Source organism: Neltuma alba, unplaced genomic scaffold (assembly GCF_004799145.2).
Source record: "Neltuma alba isolate B1F8T4 unplaced genomic scaffold, ASM479914v2 tig00010254_pilon, whole genome shotgun sequence".
Classification (NCBI taxonomy): Eukaryota; Viridiplantae; Streptophyta; class Magnoliopsida; order Fabales; family Fabaceae; genus Neltuma; species Neltuma alba.
In genome coordinates this window covers 153,974-177,099 of record NW_021635181.1, presented here as the reverse complement: position 1 = coordinate 177,099, position 23,126 = coordinate 153,974, and the positions used below count along the sequence as shown (strand labels likewise).

General features: G+C 32.6%; 1 protein-coding gene across 1 annotated transcript; it reads left to right on the top strand.

The window, feature by feature from the left end:
- Nucleotides 1-10,736: 10,736 nt before the first annotated feature.
- Nucleotides 10,737-21,919, top strand: LOC114755359 (disease resistance protein At4g27190-like). The gene is made up of 7 exons (XM_028944232.1): nucleotides 10,737-10,858; nucleotides 11,259-14,272; nucleotides 14,864-15,535; nucleotides 15,953-16,647; nucleotides 19,880-19,940; nucleotides 20,467-21,071; nucleotides 21,687-21,919. Exons 2-7 carry the CDS (start codon nucleotides 11,279-11,281, stop codon nucleotides 21,730-21,732), a joined length of 5,073 nt encoding a protein of 1,690 aa, XP_028800065.1. The 5' UTR covers nucleotides 10,737-10,858; nucleotides 11,259-11,278; the 3' UTR covers nucleotides 21,733-21,919.
- The last annotated feature ends 1,207 nt before the right edge of the window (nucleotides 21,920-23,126 follow it).

Here is a 23,126-nt window from a genome sequence, read left to right as displayed (position 1 = left end):
ATTGGGTTTATTTGGGCTTGTTTAGGGCTTTTTTTATTTTAAAAAATCTGTGATACTAAAATTGCTTTCTTTAAAACAATTTTGCAAAAAAAAAAAGCTATTTTTTTTTTTTACTTTGGTTAAAAGTAGCTTCTTACTATAATTTAGGGCAAACAATTGCTTTTGTTTGCGTAATAACCTGAAACTTTTATTATAATTTACGTAATAATTATATAAATTGTTGTAGCTGGAGCACAACAAGGAGGTGGGAGATGGCTGGCAGTAAATGGTGCTAAAAGATTAAAGGTCCCAAGTTCGAATCCTCCAATTGTTCAGGGAGAATATCTTTTTCTCCTATTTTATAAGAGTTCCCCAAATGCTTAAAAAAAAAACTAAAAACAAAAACTAAGTGGCATCAGATAAATAATGCCATCGTCCTTTTTGTTTTTGGTTCAGCGAAAGAGGGAGTAGATGTAGGAGAAGATTCGCGACTTGAAAGCTGAAAACCCCAGCCACTCTTTACCTCCGTCCGACTCCATTGATGTTGCCGTTCGCTGCCACTGTCTTCTCCTTCATTCAAGGTCCTTTTTTTTTCCTCTTCTCTCTCTCTTTTCTTCCTTCCCCTGTTCCGCACTAATATCTGCTTCTTCCTCCTTAATATTTCAGTTCGTTGTTCTCTTTCTCTTCCTCCTTAAGCGATTTCCATAGCTGAAACACAAGGAGGAGTTGCAAGATTTTTCAGCGCCTCTAGTATCTCTTCATTGCCATTTTCTTTCTGCTGCTGTCAAGAGTTACGCCTGTTTAAGGAAAAACAATTCTGTTCTGCTAAAGTGCACGATTAAAGGCATTTTGAGCCATATTTCTTCTCCTTCACGGTTACATCTAGTTAATTTTAGAAAGCAGAACTCTTGGGCCTATTTAGAAGAGGTAGGAAGGATCCTATTTGTTGAAAGGTAATTTACAATCTTGATCGGAGGAATCCTTTGAGGCTTGTGATTGGGTAGTGCTGTTTATTTGGTTTCGTATGATGCGTGTTAATGGGGAAAAAAAAACAAGTGTTTGAGGAATGTTCTTAGATTGGATGAATGTTAGTCCTGCGAACCAGTTTTGAATGCCTTTAATATGCTTGGTAAAATGCTTACATGAGGAAAAGAATTGTTGATAGGTGTTGCTATGATATCTTGACGGAGGAGAGTAAAATAGATATTATTTGGATAAATTAGGATATAATCATTGGTCTCCATGAAGTGGTTGAAGGACGTAAGAACTAGCAGTCTTTATATATAGAGAAATTGAATTTGTTAGTACGGGTGGTGCTATTGATTATGTAGAGTTATAAGTTATATGTAATGTTCCCAGCTCATGTGCTAATCCGTAGATGTTTGCAATATTGTTGGTTGGGTTGTTAAGGTTGGTTGAGGTTGTTGATGAATGATTTAAAAAGTATGAGTATAAGTCAGATAAAAAAAATAATTATAATAAAAATATTGATCCTAAGTATAAATGTGATGTCAAAAAATTTATAAATGAGAAAGTTTGTGATTTTTTTAGTGGAGCTTTGACATTTTAATTTTGGGTTATTAGGGGATTGAGGAGTGAACTTATCTCAAGGTTTTATAAACCAAAACCATTTAAAGGTGGGAGCACAAGAGGTGAGTGGATAACATCCCATTATTATAAATTTTACGAGTAAGCTTTTATTGTTATTAACTCAATTAAACTTTCAGTTTTTCTTTATTTTTTTTCATTTTATCAAAGTGATCATATTTAAAATCTTGTCAAATTTGTTTTACTTATTAAATGTCTTAACATGTTACTTGTTGAAGGAATAATTTTGCTTGTTATGACGAACAAAATGTACTCTTAATCTTTACCATGCACTTTATTCCGTTAATTAATAGTTATGTTTGGAATTTGCATAGAGGTTTTGAAGATGTTACTTGAAAATTCGTATCTTGGGGATTACCTGTTACAAAATTTTGTTTAAAGAATTTTATTATTAGAAATAATATATATATCCATATATTTATATGTTAGCGATTGATCCCATGCATGCTTGTACATATTTTGAGAGGACTAAATACAGAACGCTGGTTACTAGCAGCAATACTGTTAGTCCTTGGCACGCCATGGTAAATTCGAGCTCGCTTGATTATTCGTGGGCATAGTTCCCGCGCTTGTTTCGTGGCTCCGGCTACGCTTGATTGGTTACTTGCCTCTTATGGACTGTGTGTCCATGCTTGTATTCGTGGCTTCAAGCCGCGCTTGTTGTTTCATTCTGTTGATGTCCTACATGTGATATAACATTTTATACTTTTTGTATTGCAAGTTATTTTATTATGAAAAATGTTTTTACGGATTTATTGAGTTTAATCACATATTTAACCTTTTTAATTTATAGCCGTACGTTGTATAGATCTTAAATCTTTGCCATATTAATACTCAAATTTAAAGTTATTTCATTCTTTTCTTTTAGTAATGCATTTAAATTTGACAAATGGGATGTTATTCACCAATAGATTGTTTTTGGTCTCAGATAGCACTCCAGACTCTGTACTACCAGCTGAGCCGTGAAGAGCCTTATCAAAGATCCAAAACATGTAATTTTATTTTGAGTAATTGCTAGCTAATGTAACCACAAGAGTACTCGTATGTCTTTATTTTATTAGTTAGATGCTCCATGTAATCTTGGGTTAGGTCCTAGTCTTTTGGTTTATTTTGGAATGTAATTATATACATTGGTACCGGGGAGCAGACCTCCAAATTTTATTCAAAAAGAAATGTGCTAGCAGATGATGGGTTTTATTTAATGAGATCCTTTTGTTTATGATTACTTTAAAATGTTAGTTATACAATTGTTTACATATGTTTAGGCTTGGGAGTGTGAGATCTCTCTTATTTCTGCTCTAGGCATTAAAAAAATTGGGGCGTGACAGTTTGTGCTTTAGTTTACAAGCCTGGATGAACCCATCTGAGGGCCTAAATAAAATATACTAGCACTTCCGTTTGTTTAAGGCATATATTAATGGTAGTGGGATTAATAGTGAAAAAAACACTAACAATTATCACTTCCTGCCAATTTCTTTATCTATTAGTCTTTTTCCTTTTACAAAAAATGAACTTTTAATTTCATAACACCAGTTTACTTTAAACTGTTACCTAAGGTTTCCAAACGTCCTTGGCTTAATTGACATCGCCTTAAGTTTTTGATTTGAACAAAGTGGGTTCGACCCTCCATATATAAATATAACAAGTGGGTGATTTCCTTTCATGAAGGATGAAGGGGGAAAAAAAAAAAGGTTTCCAAATGGAGTTAGTAATCAAGCACTAGGAAATCGCACCAATGTTACTTAATATTCTAATCATATAGGATTAGCTGCAATGCGTATTTCTTTGACTTTTTAACACTTTTAGTTATATTTGCATTTGGTTTAATCTGTCTAGATGTGATTTTAAAATATTTTTGGTTTCGATATAACAAAAGGTAGTTCATTGTAAAAATGATTTTCAAAATAATTAAAAATAATATGAGAATAATTTTTCAAAATATCATCGAAGTGGTCACTGAGAAAGACCCATGTAAAGAGTATTCACAACATGATGTCCGCTACAAAAATAAGAGTAATTCTGGACTTGTTTAGTTTCTTATTTTAAAAATAATTTTTTATTTTTAAAAATAAAAAAATTGTTTAGTAATTTTTTTTAGTTGGTTTTTTTAAAAAAAACTGTAATATGTTTTTACAAAAAAAAAATTTTAGATTTCTTTTTAGATTTCTATTTTTTGTTTTGAAAAATTAGAGAAACCTTCTTTTTTTCTCACCCCGCCCACCATGTATCACCGCCAACAACGGGTAACACTTGTCAAATGTGATTTTTTATTTTTTATTCCAAATTTTATTTTTAAAATAATTATCCAAACATATTTTTTATTCTCAAAACTTGTTGGAAAAAATAATTTTATAAAATTGTTTTAAGAACAAAAAACAAAGAATAGAAACAAACAAGCCCTCTATTTCTTTTGTTTTTGCACATGTCTTTAAATATCAATTTGTCTAGAGTACATAATATGTGATATTAATTGACTGTAATTTTATTTTTTATTTATGCATATAAGTAAAAATATAGAAAAAGAAAATTGCCCTTTTTTTAATAATATAGCTTAATCTTTTTGCCCAATGAGAAGATAGCATAAAACCTTTAATATGTGGTCTAACGCGGATTGATTAAAGTTGGAATGTTGGATAAATGAAATACAGGGATTGCGAAATTCAATAAAAAGAGAAGTGTTCGAATATTAGGAAAAAGATTTTTACAAAAAAGGGGGGGAAAAAGCAAGGCAACATCATTATAATCCGAATTAATATGATTTGAAGTATTATATTCTAGTTGTTAGTTGTCGGCAAAAAAAAACAAAAAAGAAAGTTGTTCGGATATTCTTTCAAGTAGTTTTCAAGCTGGGTTTTTAACTCCCAGGTTTTAGTTTTGTTTTTCAATTTTTTAAAAAAAATGTCTTCTCAATTTCATTAATAAGAAATACCAATATTAAAATAATTAAATATTGGTAAAATATTTTCAAATACTGACATATTAAATCAACTTTTAAAATAACAATGAATGTCTCATGGAAAATTATATTCGACCTAAAAGCAATGTTAATATTTTTGGACAGAGATGGCTATTGGAGAACCCTAATCATCAGATTTCTAGATCACCAACCACCGATGCTGAAAAGCTTTTGAAGGTGAGAGATCTAATCTCTAATGGCTCTTAGAATTTACAATTGATTGCCCAAAAGCTAACTGATGCAGAAAAGAATTGGATCAGGAAAATGAAGATCCCAGAAACAAATGATATAGATGTTCCTGCCTGGTTATCTTGTAAGAATGGAGGTTGTACTGTTAAATCAGGCTATCGGTTTGCTAAAAAAAAAAAAAAAAAAAAAAGAAGAAGAAGAAGAAGAAAAGGCAGTTTTGTCGCTACCTGGTAGCTCTTATAGTGTCCCTACTCAGTTTTCGAATTGCATTTGCAGGTTAGAGGTTCCGCCTAAAATAAAACATTTTATTTGGAGACTACTAAATGGGGCTACTGCAACTAAAGATCGATCTCCTATTGCAGCATCATGTTGGGGTATTTGGAAAGCAAGATGAATTTTTTTTCAAGAGATTCATATTGATCCAACAAAAGTGATCTTTTCAGCATCTTTGTTGGCAAATGAGGTCTAAAAGTACTGAAATTACTCATGTACAGAGGTGTAGCGTTAATCATATGCCAAGGGAATTATCTTGCAAAGCACCTACATATGGTTCAATAAAAATAAACTTTGATGATGCTTTCAGTAAGAATTCTACTTGTACTGGAATTGGGATTATTTATAGAGATCATAATAATGGTCCTTCTCTGGCAGTGTGCTTAAGAAAGCTGTGGCAACTTCTCCCTTTCATTCTGAATCTTGCTCTTAAGGATGCTATTCTCTATAGTGATCAATTTAATTGTTCTAGGATTTATCTGGAGACTAATTGTCAAGAACCATACAGGGCTTTTGTTAGCAAATCTTCATGTAACATAGAATGGCAATGTATTGATATATTCGCTGACATTCTTGGTTTATTGAAGACAGATCTCATATTCAGCTCACTCTGGCTTCAAGGCGTGGAAATAGTACTGTAGATTATTTAGTAGTTTGTGCAAAGAATGGGGGTGGCTTCTAATGGAATGCGCGTCACGGCACCATCTCATTTTTAGCAGATTTTGGACAATGATGCTGCCAAATAGGATTTCCACAATTTATTTGAATAACTTTAAATTATTTGATATTATTGAAACCCATCTGGAAGACGTTATCTTCGATGAGGAATCGGAATTATCAACCATGTTATTCTTGATAATTCATAAAACATCTTTTTAACAATCTAATGTTACAGGCCTTGTGGGGATAGGATTGCTTTCTTTCATTAATAAAATGTCTTTCTTGTTAAAAAAACACAAAAAACAATGAATGAGACAGAAAATCATCATTTGATATATAGAGAAGAATGAATGGAATATTGAAAAATGATATCACAGATAATTAATTTTCCTGATAAATTAAGGCAAAATAAAAATTCTGAAATTAAAAAAAAATCATTAGATTGCTTTTTTACTTTGAACATTTGGTCAAAAAGCAGCTGGAAAGCAAGTGGTAGGGACATGGAGTCCGCAAACGCGTAACAACAATTAAGTCTTGGAACGCATGATTACTTTAACATTTTCAAATTTGATTTCATATTTCGAGGACTATGGGAACTTGCTCACTTTTAGAAGAAAAAATAAAGAAAGAAAAACGAAAGAGCACTATCATATCCAACCGAACTGACCACTGAAGCTCAAGAAGAGCGTGGTGATTGCAGTGGAATTCTGTTCATCTGGCTAGCACCCTCCAAAATTTAATTTGCAAGCCCAGAATCATCAACTCAATGGTGGAAGCTTAAATATCTGGTATCAACATCAAAATCTCTTCTTCTTTGCCTCTTTAATGAGTCACTTTCTGATCAGTGTTTTCTATTTCTTATATACCTAATTAATTGTCTATCTGCTATCACACTTTCAATTCTCAAAGTATATATGAATGGTTAGGATTTGGAGATGTCACTCCCACTTAGCAAGTTCCAACTTATTTGACGACTCAATCTCTCTCAAGATCTGGTCCTCCCAGTGCCATTCTGTCCTTCTCCCTCTTGAAAATCTACAAGCCAATACTGAAAGTGCAAGTTCATCACTGGTATGAAGCAATGTCCCTCTCTTGATTCGGAGTCTCACTTTCCCACTTGATTCTTTCACTTCTTTTTTTTTTTGGGCTCTTTAGTCTTCCATTTTCTGATCAGTAGTGTTTTCTATTTCCTATGCTTTTGTTTCTATCTTTTTTTTTTTGGGTGACAACTTATGTTTCTATCTGCTATCACACTCTTAATTCTCAAAGTATGAGTGCTAGGATTTGGAGCTCTCACTTACCCACTGCATGTGTTGCTTGTTTTTCTTTCAACATGGCACTGAAATGAGCTGGAAAACGTAGATTTATTTACTCTAGTTTCTAAAAGCTTAGATCTTACAGCAAGAAAGTTACTCCCTCGGGTCGTTTATAAAGAGTTAGATAAGATATTAAGAAAATTCATTTAGTTACTTATTTATAACAAATTTATGTCACATTGGATGTTGGTTTTTTTAGAATATATTTTCTAATTATGTGTGTTATAACTATACCCTCCCCTCTTCCTCTGTGTAATATACTTCGGGGGAAAAATTATACAATCTAAAACATTAGGTAGCTACTCTAGTATCCAAAAATATTCCCTCTAGTCCCTATTATAATAGAATCCATACCCTCATTAATTACACTAGATTCCAACGTTATATTAATTTTTGTTCTCTCACTACCTTTATTAAATACAGGCATATACGGGGAAAAAAGTATGTAATACTCACTGAACCTATCAAATGGCCTTATAAAAAGGATCAAGAATTTTTTTCTAGCTAGAAGGGCTCCTTGAAGAAATATGCTCGGATTAATTAGTTAATATTATGTTTTATTTGCTAATCCCAGCATATTTCTGCACTCCTATAATAAGTACTAGAGGGAGTAGCTTGAAAATGCTCAGATCTACCACATAGCGAGAAGGTTACAATAATTGATCTTTCTTATTTCCATCGTGATGATATTGACAAGAACGATTATGTAATGCTTCTATTCTACATTGTGTAATACATGAATATCCTGAGTTTTGGGGAAAAAAGTTATCTAAAAAAATAGATAATAAATTAAATGTGGTTCCCTACAATGACACTATTTTAAAGATTTTTATTCTTTTGGACTGAATACTGTATATTTCTATCGAAATCACATGAACTTTTATTTAATGCTGATATTGATTTGCACAAAAAATTTTAGATGTAAATAATAAATTACGAGATGCTCAACTTCAGTTTTAACTAAGAGGGATTTTTCTTTATATTGAAGATTAAAACCCACAAAATTATTTATTAAAAGTAATAAAAATTTGTCTCATTTACTATTTATTCCATGGAAAATCTCCATAAGTTTCGAAAATAGAATGTATATGTATAAAATTTTCATAAAAATATGGGATAATTAACTTTTGGATCCTCATAGTTTCATCTTATTTTTAATTAGGTCCTTATAAAAGTTTTTCTTTGGGTCAGGTCCTTTTCCTTTTATGTGTTTTTAATTAGGCTCCTCTTTTTTTTTTTTCTTTTTTTATCAAATCCTTATAGTTTCACTTATTTTTTAATTAGGTCCTTTGCAGTTCTAATAAAATCATTTATTAATTTTATTCTTTAAAATTAATTTTATTTTTAAATTAATAATTATATAATTAGACAAAATAATTGATATAATCATTTAGTAATTAATAATTAAGCAGAATAATCAATTATACTTAATTATAAATTATTTATAATTATATTCTAATTTTGGAACATTTTATTATTAAATAATATATATGTTTAACTAAAAATTTTAAAAAATATTAACATAAGATTGTTATAATAATTTATTATTTATAGAATATCATTATTTATAGAAGAAAGAATAAAAACTACAAGGATCTAATTAAAAATAAGGGTTAATTAATCCGCAAGTCCTTATAGTTTCAACGAATTTTGAATCAGGTCCCTATAGTTTTTTTTTTTTATTAGATCCTTATACTTTTACCTTTTTTAATTAGGTCCTTGTATTTATTTTCTTTAATTAAGTCCTTATAATTTCATTAAATTTTTAAGCAGGTCCATGTAGTTTTAATTTTTATTTATTAATTAAATATAAGCTTAATTAAATAGATTAATAATGAAATATAAAATATTAATAAGTAAATTAAATTAATAATTATGTAATAAAAAATAATAGAATTAATTAATTCAGGAAAATTTTTTAGAACAATTAATTTTTTTCTGAAAAAATTAAAATCATTATAATAATTCAATATCGTTAGAATATTATTGTTTATAAACTAATATTAAATAATATATACTATTTTATGTTTATATAATAGTACTATTAGAATTCATAAAATAAAGAATAAAAAATTCAGGGACTTAATTAAAAATAAAATGAACTTATAAGGACTTGATAAAAAGAAAAATAAATACAAGGACCTAATTAAAAACAAGTGAAAGTATAAGAATCTGATAAAAAGAAAAAAAACTATAAGGACCTAATTCAAAATTCGTTGAAACTATAAGAACTTGCGGATTAATTATCCCTAAAAATAAAGAAAAATAATAAGGACCTAATAGAAAGAAAAAAAATTATAAGGACCTGATTAAAAACATGTGAAAATATAATGACTTAATAAAAAGAAAAAAAAATTATAAAGACCTAATTAAAAACTGGTTGAAACTTACTAGCATATTAATTATCCCTAAAAATATTTACGCGAGTACATTGGTATATAGCATCAATTATAAAACAAAAAATCAAAAAGTAATTTAATGTCTTAATTTTAAAGTATAAATATAAAGCATAGATACTTACAAAATGAATTATCTCTCTATCTTGCCCCTTAATTTTCTATTTCTCCAATTTCTCAGTAAGGCAGAAACAAAATTAATATTGTTGGCGCAGTTTTCAGATCATTTACTGAAAATTAGTCTGTTCTTGAGCTGGTCAAGAATTTTTTTTTTGAATTAGAACGAGAATAAAAGGATAATACTGAGTCTTTTGATTTTTTTTTTTTTGGGTCATAGAGTCTTTTGATTTATCGTAAAGAATGTTATAATGTTATTCAAAATAAAATACACTAATTACCCTTCTAATTTAAACAAGTTATAGAAATCTCTCGTTGCTCTATTTTGAAAACATATGCTACAAAAACCTCTTTATATATTTGAAATTTTATTTTCACCTATCAAATCACTAGTTGATTATTAAGTTTGACTCTTAAACTTTGATTTTATCAAAATACCCCTCCTTAACTTAAGAATTATTTAAACATTTATATTTATCGAAAACTAATTTTTTAGAAAACTAAATGGTTTTTTTCCAGAAGGTAAAATCCCTACCATAAGTAACACTTGGTGCTTGTACAAAAACTAATTATCTTTCAAGAATAGCATCTGATATTCGTTCGAACAAGGTTTGATTTACGAAAAATATACCACTAAGATAATTACGGCCAAGGGGTCAAATTATATGAATAAAAATTTCTTCCAGCAACAGGATCTAATTAGCATTGACATTCATGTTTTATGATCAAATCAACGAAAAAATGAGTCAAAATGATAGTTTTTTCTTTTCCTTTTTACTATAAAAAATCTAAGATGACATTAGTTGAGCCCTACATCCCAACCAACTTTGTCTCTCATATTTATTTATTTTTTTTGGAATATAGTCATTGTAGTGGTTGCACATATTAAATGTTTCATTAAATAATAGTTTTAGATAATACACATGATTAGCATTGAGGTTATTTTATGAAAGACAATACATATTTATTATAAATAATTAACTCAATAAACCTCCTTAATCTACTCAAGTTGGTCAAATTAGCTCTTGTATTAAGGACCGGAGGTAGGAGATCATAGTTTAAAGAGAGCTAACTAGTATATTTACACATCCAACAATGAATCTTTTTTAAGTCGTGTATAAATAATTTCTTCACATTCAAAAACTAGCAATAATTTTTGTCACTTTTGAATAGTAAAAATGATGAGATCGCTGCTTAAATTTTGAATGTTGGATCGTTGGGACATGAACGGCGTGATTTGTGGTCCAAAGAAATGGAAAATGGACAACACTTGCTGATTAAGGCTTGAACCATCTTATCAACGTACTATTCTTCTCACTGTTGAAAATCTACAAGCCAAGACTGACAGTGCAAGTTCATCACTGGTATGATGCAATATCCCTCTCCTCATCAGAGACTCATTTTTCCCCTCTTTATTCTTTGGGAAAATTTTTCAAGCACATTATATCTGTCAATTCTCAAAGTATGAATAGGTTGTTAGTTGCAGACTACTTTTTTCTTCTTTCTTTGACCTTTAATTTGGATCGATCTGCTAGGAAAAAATAGAATCATAAAACAGTACTAAATTTGTTAATCTGATATCTAAACATTGCTGAACCAAAACAATTAATCTTTCTTATTTTACTCAGGAGAGGAAAAGAATATTCTTTTCATCTTTGATGATGCATCTTCATGAAAGATTAAGTATATAATTAAGGTGCTCCAATTCTTCAAAATGAAATTTTGAGTTAATCATTTGATGATGATGAGTGATTCTCATTTCAGGTTGCTATTATTAATAATAAATGGCTGAGGTCGGAGCGTCAGTAGCAGCAAAACTTGCTGAATATTTGGTGCATCCAACTTTACAACAGCTGCAGTATATGTTCTATGTTAGCAAGATCACCGGAAACGTTGAGATCAAAAAAAGGAAGCTAATACTAAAGCAGGGAAAGGTGCAAGAATGTGTTCAAGAGGCCATCAATAGGACTGAGAGGATTGATGGTGAGGTTACCAAGTGGAAGAATGACGTGAATAGCCTTATAGCAGAGGTGGAGAAACTGGAGGAAGAACTAAGGGCCAACAATGGTTGCCTTCAAGGGTGGTGTCCTACTTGGAGGAGATATTGTCTCTGCAAAATGTTGGCTAAGACAACTCAGAGGATGATTGATCTAGATATAAAGAGTGATCACTTCAATCCATTTTCCCATCCTGTTACTATTTCTGATATTGACTATCACTCTTCTCAAAATTTTAAGCTCTTCAATTCTACGCAAAAGGCTTTTGATCAATTGTGGGAGGCATTGCAAGATGATGGTAACTCCATGATTGGGTTATGGGGGATGGGAGGGTCAGGGAAAACCACCTTGGTGAAAGAAGTGGGAAAGAAAGCCAAAAAGTCACAGCTATTTGATCGAGTTGTGCTCACGACATTTTCTCAAAGCCTAGACATAAGAAAAATTCAAGGTGAAATTGCTGACACGTTGGGGCTTGAATTGAAGGAAGAAACTGAAATAGGCAGAGCGAAAAGAATAGCTCTACGATTACAAAGTGGAGAACGAATTTTGATAATACTAGATTACATATGGGCTATGCTGAACCTTGAGGACATAGGGATTCCCATTGAAAGAAATCATCAAAGAAGTTGCAAGGTTATCTTGACCACGCGTCGTCTAGATGTGTGTACCTTGATGGAATGCCAAAACAAGATTCAACTTCATTTGTTAAAAGAAGATGAAGCATGGACTTTGTTTCAAACTCATGCCAATGTTGATGAAGCTGCTAAGGAATGTGTGGCACGAGCAATTGCTAGGGAATGTAAAGGCCTACCTATTGCAATTGTAGCTGTAGGAAGTTGCTTGAAAGGCAAAGGAATTGATGAGATGAATATAGTGTTGTGTAGGTTGAGAAATGCAAAGCCAAACAATATAGATAAAGGTGTGAGGGATGCTTTTGCTTGTCTTGAATTAAGCTATGATTTTTTGGCAACTCTAGAAGCCCAGCGTTTATTGCTAATATGTGCTATGTTTCCTGAAGACCATGACATTGTTGTTGAAGACCTTTTTAGATATGGAGTGGGATTAGGCCTATGCAAAGATGCAGACTCATTTCAAACAGCGAGGAGCCAAGTTAGAGCAGCTATAAATGATCTCATTGACTCCTCATTGTTGATGCATTCTTCTCTAAAGTTCAACGTGCATGCACCAACACATGTGAAATTACATGATATGGTTCGTGATGTTGCATTGTGGATAGCATCTAAAAAAGATGGTAATATTATGGTAAATTGTACAAAAGAATTAAACGAGTTGATTGTTGACGAAGTGATAAAAGGTTGCTATGCCATATCTTCATGGCATGAAAATAATGAATTACTTCAATTTCCTTCTCAATTGGATGCCCCAAAACTTGAGTTTCTATTGTTACACTCAAGGGAAACCTTAGATATATCACATGAATTTTTTGAAGGTGCTAAAGGACTCAAGGCTTTGATTATTATGTGTGTGGATTGGGATAGGATTAAACTACAACCTTGTTTAATCCAACACTTGTCAAACCTTCGAACTTTGAGATTGCAAAATTGGGATTTACGTGACATCTCTTTTGTGGTAAGCCTTATAAGACTTGAAATTCTTGACTTGCAATTTAGTAAATTTGAAAGAGTACCGAATGGAATTGAAAAGTTGAAGAAGCTGAAGTTGTTAGATTTGTCAAGTTGTACAATAGATGAATGTTGTTATGATGTAATAGGAAAATGCTCACAGTTAGAAGAGTTGTATGTTCCCACACATTCTCGACACTCAAAAAATACAAATTGCTATGAATACCTTGTGGGCCACACTGGTTTGATGTATTTGAGAAGGTATAATTTAGAAATTAGGAAGCACGGCAGAGGCTTCGTATTTAAGGGTGAACATACAAGATCTTTACGCTTGGGTCAGTTAAATATCTCTATGTTGTTACCCACAATAATCAAGCATCTTGCACAAAGAGCAACCAAGATTGTATTTTATGAGCTTGAAGGAGGTAGCAAAAGTTTCATCCCTGGTATTGTCCAAGCTGTAGGAGGCATGAAGGAGTTGAGTAGACTCTGTCTTCAAAGATGTTCAAAGATTGAATGCATTATTGACGAAACTACTCTTCAAGAAGATGCAGTTGTCCCCAAATTGAATGAGTTAGTGCTAAGAGATATGGATAATCTTGAACGACTATGTCGTGCTCCTTCTCCTTTTAGCTTGTTCGAAAAGTTGGAAAGATTAACCATATTCAACTGTCCTCAGTTGCTCCACATATTCCCTGTCGACTGCAGCTTAGGCAATCTTAAGGTTCTCAATGTTAACAAGTGTCCAATTTTAACATCTCTCTTTCCTGTCTCTGCTGTTTGCACACTGCTATCCTTAGAAGAGCTCCGAATAAAATGTTGCAATGAATTGAAGCACGTATTAGATGAAGATGGTGGTGTTGATGCATGGGTGAGTTTGAGATTCTCAAAATTGAAAATTTTGTATGTTAGGAATTGCTGCAATTTAGAATCTGTGTGCCCGGTCTTCTTAGCTCAGAGATTTGTACAATTGCAAGATCTATCGGTAATAAATGCTCTACAGATGAAATCTTTGTTTAGTGAAAATGCTGGTGAAGAAGAACCAATGTTTGATCACGATGAGACTCAGATAGTTCTTCCTCTTTTAGAATATCTCAACCTGAAAAATCTTCCAAATCTTGTCCAAATTTGCTCAGAGAGGTATCATCCAAGGTGTCCATCTATAAAGACAATAGAATGGAAAGACTGCCCAAATATGGTAAGCATTTGCCTCCCATGCTGTAATTAGATTTGCAAAAAATGTTTAAAAAGACTAATTTTTTAATAAAAAGATATCTTTTGCTCACGTGATTAATTTTTTTTAACATGCATTAAATAATAAATAATGTTCAAGTGAGCACATTTTGGGAGATGATTCACTCAATTAACTCATTCATGTTTTGTTATCTAGAATAAGAAATAAAATTAAAATATCTAAAGACATTAATAAAAATTGGGCTGTGTCTTGCAAAACATTTCAATGCATGGATAATCCAACAATTACATTTTGTCATTTTGTATTGTGGTCATTCGATTTATTTATCATTTCAGCATCCCACAATAAACATCGACTCTTGTGGGCCCCTCATTATAATTTTTCCTTGACTTCATTGATTACAAAATCCATTTTCTTATATATGCCTATGGTTGATCTTTATTTGTTTAATTTACCAAAAAATTGATAGACTAAGTCTATGCAATAATAATACATGTGCATATCGAGTTTTAATTTATCCCAATTTATCATTTTTAGGAAATATATTAATGATTTTCATTTCCTTTTCTTCCTTTTTTTCCTTCTTTCACAAAGGAATTGAAGGAACTTAAAGGCCATCAATTGTGGAATGAAGAATACAAGTCATTGGCAACTATAGAAAGGATTCGACTTGATAATTGTGGAGTAGAATCCATTTTAAACCACCAGACTGGGGTTGAAGGACAAATTCCAACATTTCAATACCTTAAAGAATTAACTCTGGAAAATTGCGCAAGATTAAAATTTGTCTTTTACGCTCATATCTTTCAAAGTCTCCCAGGGTTAATTTCTGTAAACATATCTTGTTGTGAGGAGTTGGAGGCAATTTTTTGGGGAAATGAAGAGACTGATAAGAATCCACCCGCCACTGAATCTTGTCTGCTGAAATTGAAGAGGGTGGAGATCTCTAAGTGCAACAAGCTTAAATTCCTTTGCATGCTCGGTGCTGCTACCTCAATGCTTCCACAACTAGACACTCTAATCATATCAGATTCTTATCAAATGGAACAAATTTTTAGATGCTCAAATATTGAAAATCAAGGCATTGACAGTGAAAAGGAGATTTTGCTCCCAAAAATGAAACTTATGAAACTTCAGAACTTGCCAAGGCTTGTTAATGTCTGCCAAGGGTTTAAGTTGCAAACATGGGAGTTTTGCACTGTTGAGGTTCATGACTGCCCAAGACTTGTGCCAATTATGAGTGCAATTATTGATTGGACTAAAGAGGTAACTAATATTCTACGTTTGTGTTTCTCCATATTGCAAATCTTGTCTATGTTTTATTTTGCAATATTGATTAAATTCATGGCGGCTAGCAGAATAGTACTGTTTTGTTCATTTTTAAGCTCATAAAGTCCGGTCTAACACTTTCATTCCTTTCACATGCATAGGCACAAGATATTTACATACAAAAGCTGGATGGGAAGCAAATCGTTCTGCATCTCATACAATATTCCTTTCTACTTCTTTACATGTATCTGTTTGTGATGTACTATCATACATGGAACACACCAAGCGATCTACAGTTTAATTTATCAACTTGCGACTTTTTTTTTTTTAATCTGATCTCTTTCTTTTCATGATCTTTCTGATGAACTTGTAATATTTTTTTTCCCCCACCTCTCACTTCTCTGTTACATGCAGGGACTTGAAAGGAAGTATGTGTTGAAAGACAGCCAGTTAAATAATAATAAGGCTTTCAATCGTTCGCTTCCTATTCTATATGCTGGAGAACTTGATACTCAACGTCCTAGAGTTGAACACAAGTGGCGAGTGATTGGTGATGATGAGCGAGAAGAAACCAACGACTCAGAAATATTGAGGTCAAAACAACAAATGCTGGGAGGTCTTGTTCCCACAGAAGTTTTGAGCTTCCAATATCTTTGTTCCTTAGAAATAACTCACTGTAAAAAGCTGAAGTTCGTATTCTCAATGAGCACTATTGTCCACAACATCCTTCCCAAACTGACTTCGCTAGCCTTATTTGATTGTGAGGAACTAGAGGAAATAATTGCAGAAAATGAGGAACATCAGATCCTGTCCAACGTTCAAGTTGGCTTCCCAGAATTAAGATGGGTGGCTGTTAAGAGGTGCAATAAGCTCAAAAGACTCTTCTCTACGTCCATGGCTACCATCCTTCCACAACTAAACTCTTTGTTGATAACTGAGGCTGACCAATTAGAGGTGATTTTTGGACATAGTAGTGAAGATGATACCAACAACGGTGAGATTGTGCTTTCAAGCTTGGGGAAGGTAGAGCTAACAAATTTGCCAAATTTCATGACTGTTTGTCAAGGGTTGCAGATTCAGGCGCAGCTAAGCGACATATGGATACACAACTTGTAACACCCCGAATTTTCTGACTCAGGATGAGCAGAAAAGAGAGAAATTCATTAAAATTATTTATTTGCAAAATAAAGTGGGGAAAATTATGGAATATTGATTTTTAAGATTTAGAGACATATTGGAAAAGGTATTTCCCCAAAAATAGCTTAAATAATTTTAATAGATAATTTTAAGAGAAAAATGGTTTATTTTCTCTGAAAATTATGGAAAAATACTTAGAGATTTATATTTAATCTGAAATTTTTAGGGAAGTTATTTTATGGGTCAAAGAAGCTAATGGATAAGAAAAATCCATTTATAATATTTTAGTTTAATTTCTGGATATATCTTATATTTCAGAAAAATAGGAGAGGGATAAGATTGGAGGAATAAATATGTTGGAGGGCAAAATGGTCCAAGAACTTTACAACACACGTGCTGCCTTCTCTTTTAGCCACCTGATTCACTCCTCCACTTAATAGCTGATCACCCATGCGGTTAATTCACTTCAGACGGTGTCCAGAGAAAAAGAGATAGAGACGGAGAGCGAGAGAGGAGAGCACGGGAGAAATAGCGTTCAGCGAAACCGGAAGAGCGATCGGAGGCTGTTTTACTACATGCAGTCTTGGATTCTGAGTAAGGTGGGTCTCCTAAACCTCCTCCCATCTTTGTTTACTTGGATTGGTGACTGGTTGGAGCGTTAATGAGGAACGAAGCTTAAGTTTCAGTGGGAGAAACTTTCGATTAAAACTGGAACTTGATGATGATGATAGCTTAATGCTTGTTGACGATGATGGTTCATGGTTTCTAGCTTGCATGTTGATTTTTGTTGCTCCAAGTAAAGGGTGCTCTGTTTTGGGTTTAATCGAATAGGGATTATGTTTTTGAGCTAGGAGGGTTTTTCTTTTGTTCTTGCCGAACTGAGGAAACGTGGTTGATATATGCGGTTGCATGTGTGCTTACTGGTTGTGTGTTGGAATGGCAGAACCCAACCCCCTGTTTTGATGAGTTTAGCGTTAGAACTCTAGGTGAAAATGGAAAGACGGTATAGGTGATTAAATGTGTTGGTAGATAAATATATATATATATGTATGTATATATAAACATGGCTGTGCTGGGCGCTTACTGGTTGATGCTCCTAAATGACTAATGAGTAATATAGAATGTTTTGCAGCTCAAGTTGAAGTTGCTGTTTCGGGGGTTCAGTCTTGGGTTCTAGAGGAAGAATGAGTGGAAGTTCGGATATTTAAAAGGAAGTGTATGAGGAATAAAGGTGAATAGAAGCATGTGTATATGTGTGTGATAAAGTGACGAGAGGCTCATGGGAAAAGTAGAGGAGACCGAACTGACACGCACACACACACATATATATAGTTTCGGTACATGTGTATATATATAGAGATATATGGAAAGTATTTTCGGGCAAGTGGGTTTCAAGAGGAACTGTAATTTTAAACTGGGGACTTTCAAATGGTGGATAGAATGATGTTTATGAAGCTGGAATTTCATATCAGTAAGAAAGGAATGTTGTTATTATAAATTATAAGCACGTTGAAAACATTCAAGGGTGCTAATTCATTGTTGGAAGAATTTGAACTTGCTCGATTTGAATTCAAATGATTAAAATTAGAAGTCAAAGATAGAGGACATATAGTTAAGTTTTCAAATGTAGAGAGATATTAGTGGGTTGAATTATGAATGTTCAAGTATGTTCGTAAATTTGGAAAATATTTCCAGATTAAGTGCAAGGTTATGTGAATCATTGGAGATATAAACATACATGTGTATAGGGATGTGCTGTAATGAAAACTCAATATATAGTTACTGTTTAGTATCTCCAGATGTTGAACAAGTATTGTAGGTTATTAAATTGAGTTTAGAAACTTCAAATGAAGTGGTGCTGGTATGTTTTAGGGACGTGGCATAGTTTGATTGAGATGCTAGTTACTAAGTAAGGTAATACTATGGGTTGAGATAAGGAAGGAAGCGTTCCAAAGATAATAGTTCAAATAAGAAAAATTGTCCAGGATGACCAACTATTAAGTAAGGGTAGAGATTGAAAGAGATTGGGATTTAAAGAGAGTTATTTAATTTATAAATTATGTTGGATCAAGTATTAACCAACCCTTACTAATATGATAGGTTTATATATCTGCTAAAGCCTACCGAAGAAGCTAAGAGAAAGGAAACAAGTAAGGTTTGATTTTGAAGCAGAAGGTTCAGGTAGTAGTTCTTTCCTCCCTTACACTTGTGTATGATTGCTGCATGTCTGTTTGTGCCATATTACTTTTCTAAAGCATGAGAACATGTAATCCTTAATTCCTTGCATGGATTTTTAACCGTGACCACGTGCAGCTGATAAACATGGGGCAGTGATTGCCAATTATATGCGCGGCAGTGATTGCCAATTATATGCGCGGCAGTGATTGCCAATTATTTGCGCGGCAGTGATTGCCAATTATATGCGCGGCAGTGATTGTCAATTATTTGCGCGGCAGTTATTGCCAATTATATGCGCGGCAGTGGTTGCCAATTATTAGCGCATTATTTATTCAGCTTGTCTAATAGACATGGGGCAGTGATTGCCAGGTATGTGCGCATTATTTATTCAGCTTTTATATCTGTCATTGTGCATAAATGCTTAATTGCATTAGCTTGCAAGGTTATGTTCCACTTTGGCTTGTTTTGCATTCTTTATGTAATCTGCACATTTGTTTGATGGAAATTACTACTACGGGGATTCTTCGGAATCTCACCCCCCAATTTATGATGAACAGTGAAAGCTAGTAGCCTGAAGGACAAGGAGGTTGTTTAAGAAGAAGGTGGACTGGTTGAAGAGCAGAGATACCTGTTTTAATTCTGTAAATTGTATAGCAAAATATATGGGCAAGTAACTTTACTTGCTCTATGGAAATATTATTTTGTATCCTTTAGAAGAAGGAAGTGAGCATTGCCAGGTGCACGTATATGCTGTCAACCAAGAGCGTTGCTTTATTTTAAATATAATATTATAAGATTGTATAGTATGAAATTATTTTAGATGATAATAGATTAAGTTGAAAGCAGGGTTGATATTGGATCACTCATCAGTTATCTGAAGCTTTGAAATATTTGATCAACGGATTCTAATGTTAAAGGATAAAAAAAAAAAAAATCCCTGTCTTTTCTCAGGACAGAAACCTGGCATTAGTGATTCACAGACGTTAAAATGATCCTATTAGTATATAAAAGTGAGGTGTTGCACAACTGCCCCAAATTTGTGGATTCAAGTTTGGGAAGGGCTCTTCAACAATTGGGAACAATATCGGTATGAATAATATTCTATATCAATGTTGATTAGAGTCTTCAAAATTAGATGGAATAAGATTTGGATTAGAATCATGTATATAAATTACCTAGCTGAAAATATACGTACTATTAAATAGGGAGCTTATAACTTACAAAGAGATGCAAGGACACGAAGAAGAAAACAATACTTGATATATGTATACAACTAGATTTTCTTTCAATTTCGGAGTACAATAGAGGAAAATGTGAAATATACGACTTCATTTCGTTTTTTTTTTAATATTTATTAATGATATTCTTTTTATACTTTTCATGTGCAACCATATCAAAACTTCGACCACGAAATTTCACCAAAAAAAAAAAGGCAATGAAAGAATAATTGTATGTGTGGCTATTTATACGAGTATGCATGCTCGGTATGCTCACATTATATACATGTATATTCTTTTCACATTCAAGTTTTAAAAAAAAAACTTTTACTAATAAATTTGATTGTTGTGAATAGAATTTGTCCTTTTTTAAAATTGAAGTTGCGGTTGCCACAGGTTTCAACAGAAGATTCAAATGTTCAAATTTCATCAAATGTAGAAGAACAATTGCCTGCAAGTGAGGAAAAAGGGATGATCTTGATCTCAAGAGCAGAGTACTTGCACATATGGGATTCAATTAGCCTCATATCTGTATGGGAGGGTCCCACTTTCATCATCTTCCAAAATCTGAAGGAGCTATACGTGAATGATTGTAGTAGATTGAAGTGTATATTCCCCAGCGCTGTGATAAGAAGCCTACCATGTTTGTCGCATCTAGACATTGATTACTGTGAAGAGTTGGAGGAGATAATGTCATCAGAGCATCACTTCCCAAATGCATATTCCTCTCATTCCTTCTGCTTCCCACAGCTTGAGACTCTTAGCGTCTTCGGATGCAGAAAGTTGAAATGGCTCTTCCCCTCTCTGCCTTCTGCCCAACATCTTCCACAGTTGAAATATCTGAGGATTAGCTGGTGCTCTGAACTAAAGGGACTTTTTAATGGTGAACTTGAAGTCCATGACGAGGAAGGCTCCAACAACAACATGCTTCCAATGCTGAGAGATCTTCAGGTAGACGATTGCCCAAACTTCTCCAAAACCACACTTGCTGCTCTTCAAAGGTGCGCACATTTATACTACATATATCCACATCTATCCATATTTGACTTTAGATTGTTTTTTTTTTAATTTCTTATTTTCGTGACTAGTGTTATATATATTTTTCAAATGAGCAACTTGGAAATGTTGGCACCGCACACCTTACAAAATTTTTGTATTTTGGATCTTGAATTTATTTATAAAAAGAATTATAGTAAAGACCCAGATTCAGAAATTAAATATTTAGAATGCCTGTAATTAGATTTACCACTAACTCATTGCATGTCTACTACTAGTCAGCATTTACCATTCACACAATACAAATTTACAAATAAGAACGGATTTAACATTATTTACTAGCTGGAGTAATGAGAATTATTGTCATTAGTGTCCCTTAGGCCTGATTCTTCCTTATTTGTATGCCATCTCCTCCATGATCCATCCATTTTCTTCTCAAAATAAAAGATGTAATTGATATACACATCTTGGAAGAACTGCAGAAGGAAACTTTTTTTTTTCCCGTGCATTTGCTGCATGTTTTCCTCAGATTTATTCTTTTTTTTTGCTCTGGAAAATATAATGTCTACATATTATAGTAAACTGATTTTGAGATTGTGATTTTTCTCATATTTGTACAGTCAGCAGCAACAAAAAGAAGCGAAAGATGGTGATGATGATGATTGATATATATATATATATATATATATCCCTGTTTAACTAAAGAGGAGGATATGTTTGAGATTGTGTCTGCCTCTGATCTTCTTCATTTATCACTTTAAGATGCATTGCAGAAGGGATTCATATGTCTCATGTTTATTTAAATACTTTGGTTTGTTGTCTACATATAGTAATAAAAGTTTCACTTCACACTTCTGCCTCTATATGAACGAGCATTCATTCATTTTCAATGCAATTTTTTTTTTTGAGGTAGCAATGTAGCATATATGAAGTTTTATAAAAAGATTTTTCTTTTCTTTTTGTTTGATTTTTCAATGAAAGGAGTTTTGGTGTTTTAGTTTCTTTCGGTTTACTAACAGAATTAAAAAAAAAAATCGACATGGTCGATGATGAATGAAATAACGTGTCAATGCTTTTTCGAGTTCAGTGGATAAAATTTTCAAGACTTTATTTTTTGTATTGAGCAGTCTTAGTAGATCAGTTTAGATTGTAACTTAAAACATTTTGTCCACATAAATATTATTAATTTAATTAACGTTACTTTCAAATTTAAGTTTAATGACGAAAATCAGCAAAAATGAATATAAAGAGATATCCGTTCACTCTCATACGCCGCCGCCTCCGCCACCACCAACGTTACTTTCTTTTCTTTTTTCATTTTTTTTGGCAAAACACTTAATTAAAAATTAACAACCAAATAAGTTTTTTTTTGTTTTTAAAAACAAAAAATTGTTTCCAAAACAAGAAAACAAACATCCCCTGAACTCGTTTTTTTTTTGTTTTCTTGTTTTGCCAAGTTGTTGTGGTCCCCGGATATGCATCTACTGATTTGCATAAAGATGCGTAATATGCGATGGTTATTAAGCTCTTCGATACGTATGCTAGACGTTCTGGATTGGATTTGAGCTTACAAAGGTATTATAATCATGCTCTTTGGTTTTAGATAGATCCAGCAAAGTGAGTACGGTAATCATAAAACTCAAAATTCATCTATCTATCTATTATTATTATAAGGGAGGGGTCTCTGCAAGGCCATCTAGAAGTGCGACAAGTGGCAGAATGATGAGTGAGATAAATGCATCAATTTTTTAATCATTTTGAAATAACGAGTCATCTCTTTTGCTATTTAATAAATCATTTAATAATTGTTTCATTATTGCATATCTTAGTTACCCCATGTTTTGGATCGTGCACTATGAAATGTGGGGGGACAATTTCATTATAAATGTGGGCACGATTTATAGAACGCATATGTATGACAGAAAAAAAAAAACCCATGTTTCATATTTATTTTTAATTTATGATTACAAGTAATTTTGAATGTGGGCAGTTTTCTGAATATATGTCAGCTAATAAATTAAAACATTATCCGTTTTAGGGGTGAACGTGGACAGTTTTTT

What these genes read in the sequence shown, in the direction of transcription:
- LOC114755359 (XM_028944232.1), top strand. Translation starts at nt 11,279, where the DNA reads ATGGCTGAGGTCGGAGCGTCAGTAGCAGCAAAACTTGCTGAATATTTG. An exon ending in TTATTGATTGGACTAAAGAG is followed by an intron (nt 15,536 to 15,952) that starts GTAACTAATATT and finishes TGTTACATGCAG; the next exon opens with GGACTTGAAAGGAAGTATGT. An exon ending in AGCGACATATGGATACACAA is followed by an intron (nt 16,648 to 19,879) that starts CTTGTAACACCC and finishes GGTGTTGCACAA; the next exon opens with CTGCCCCAAATTTGTGGATT.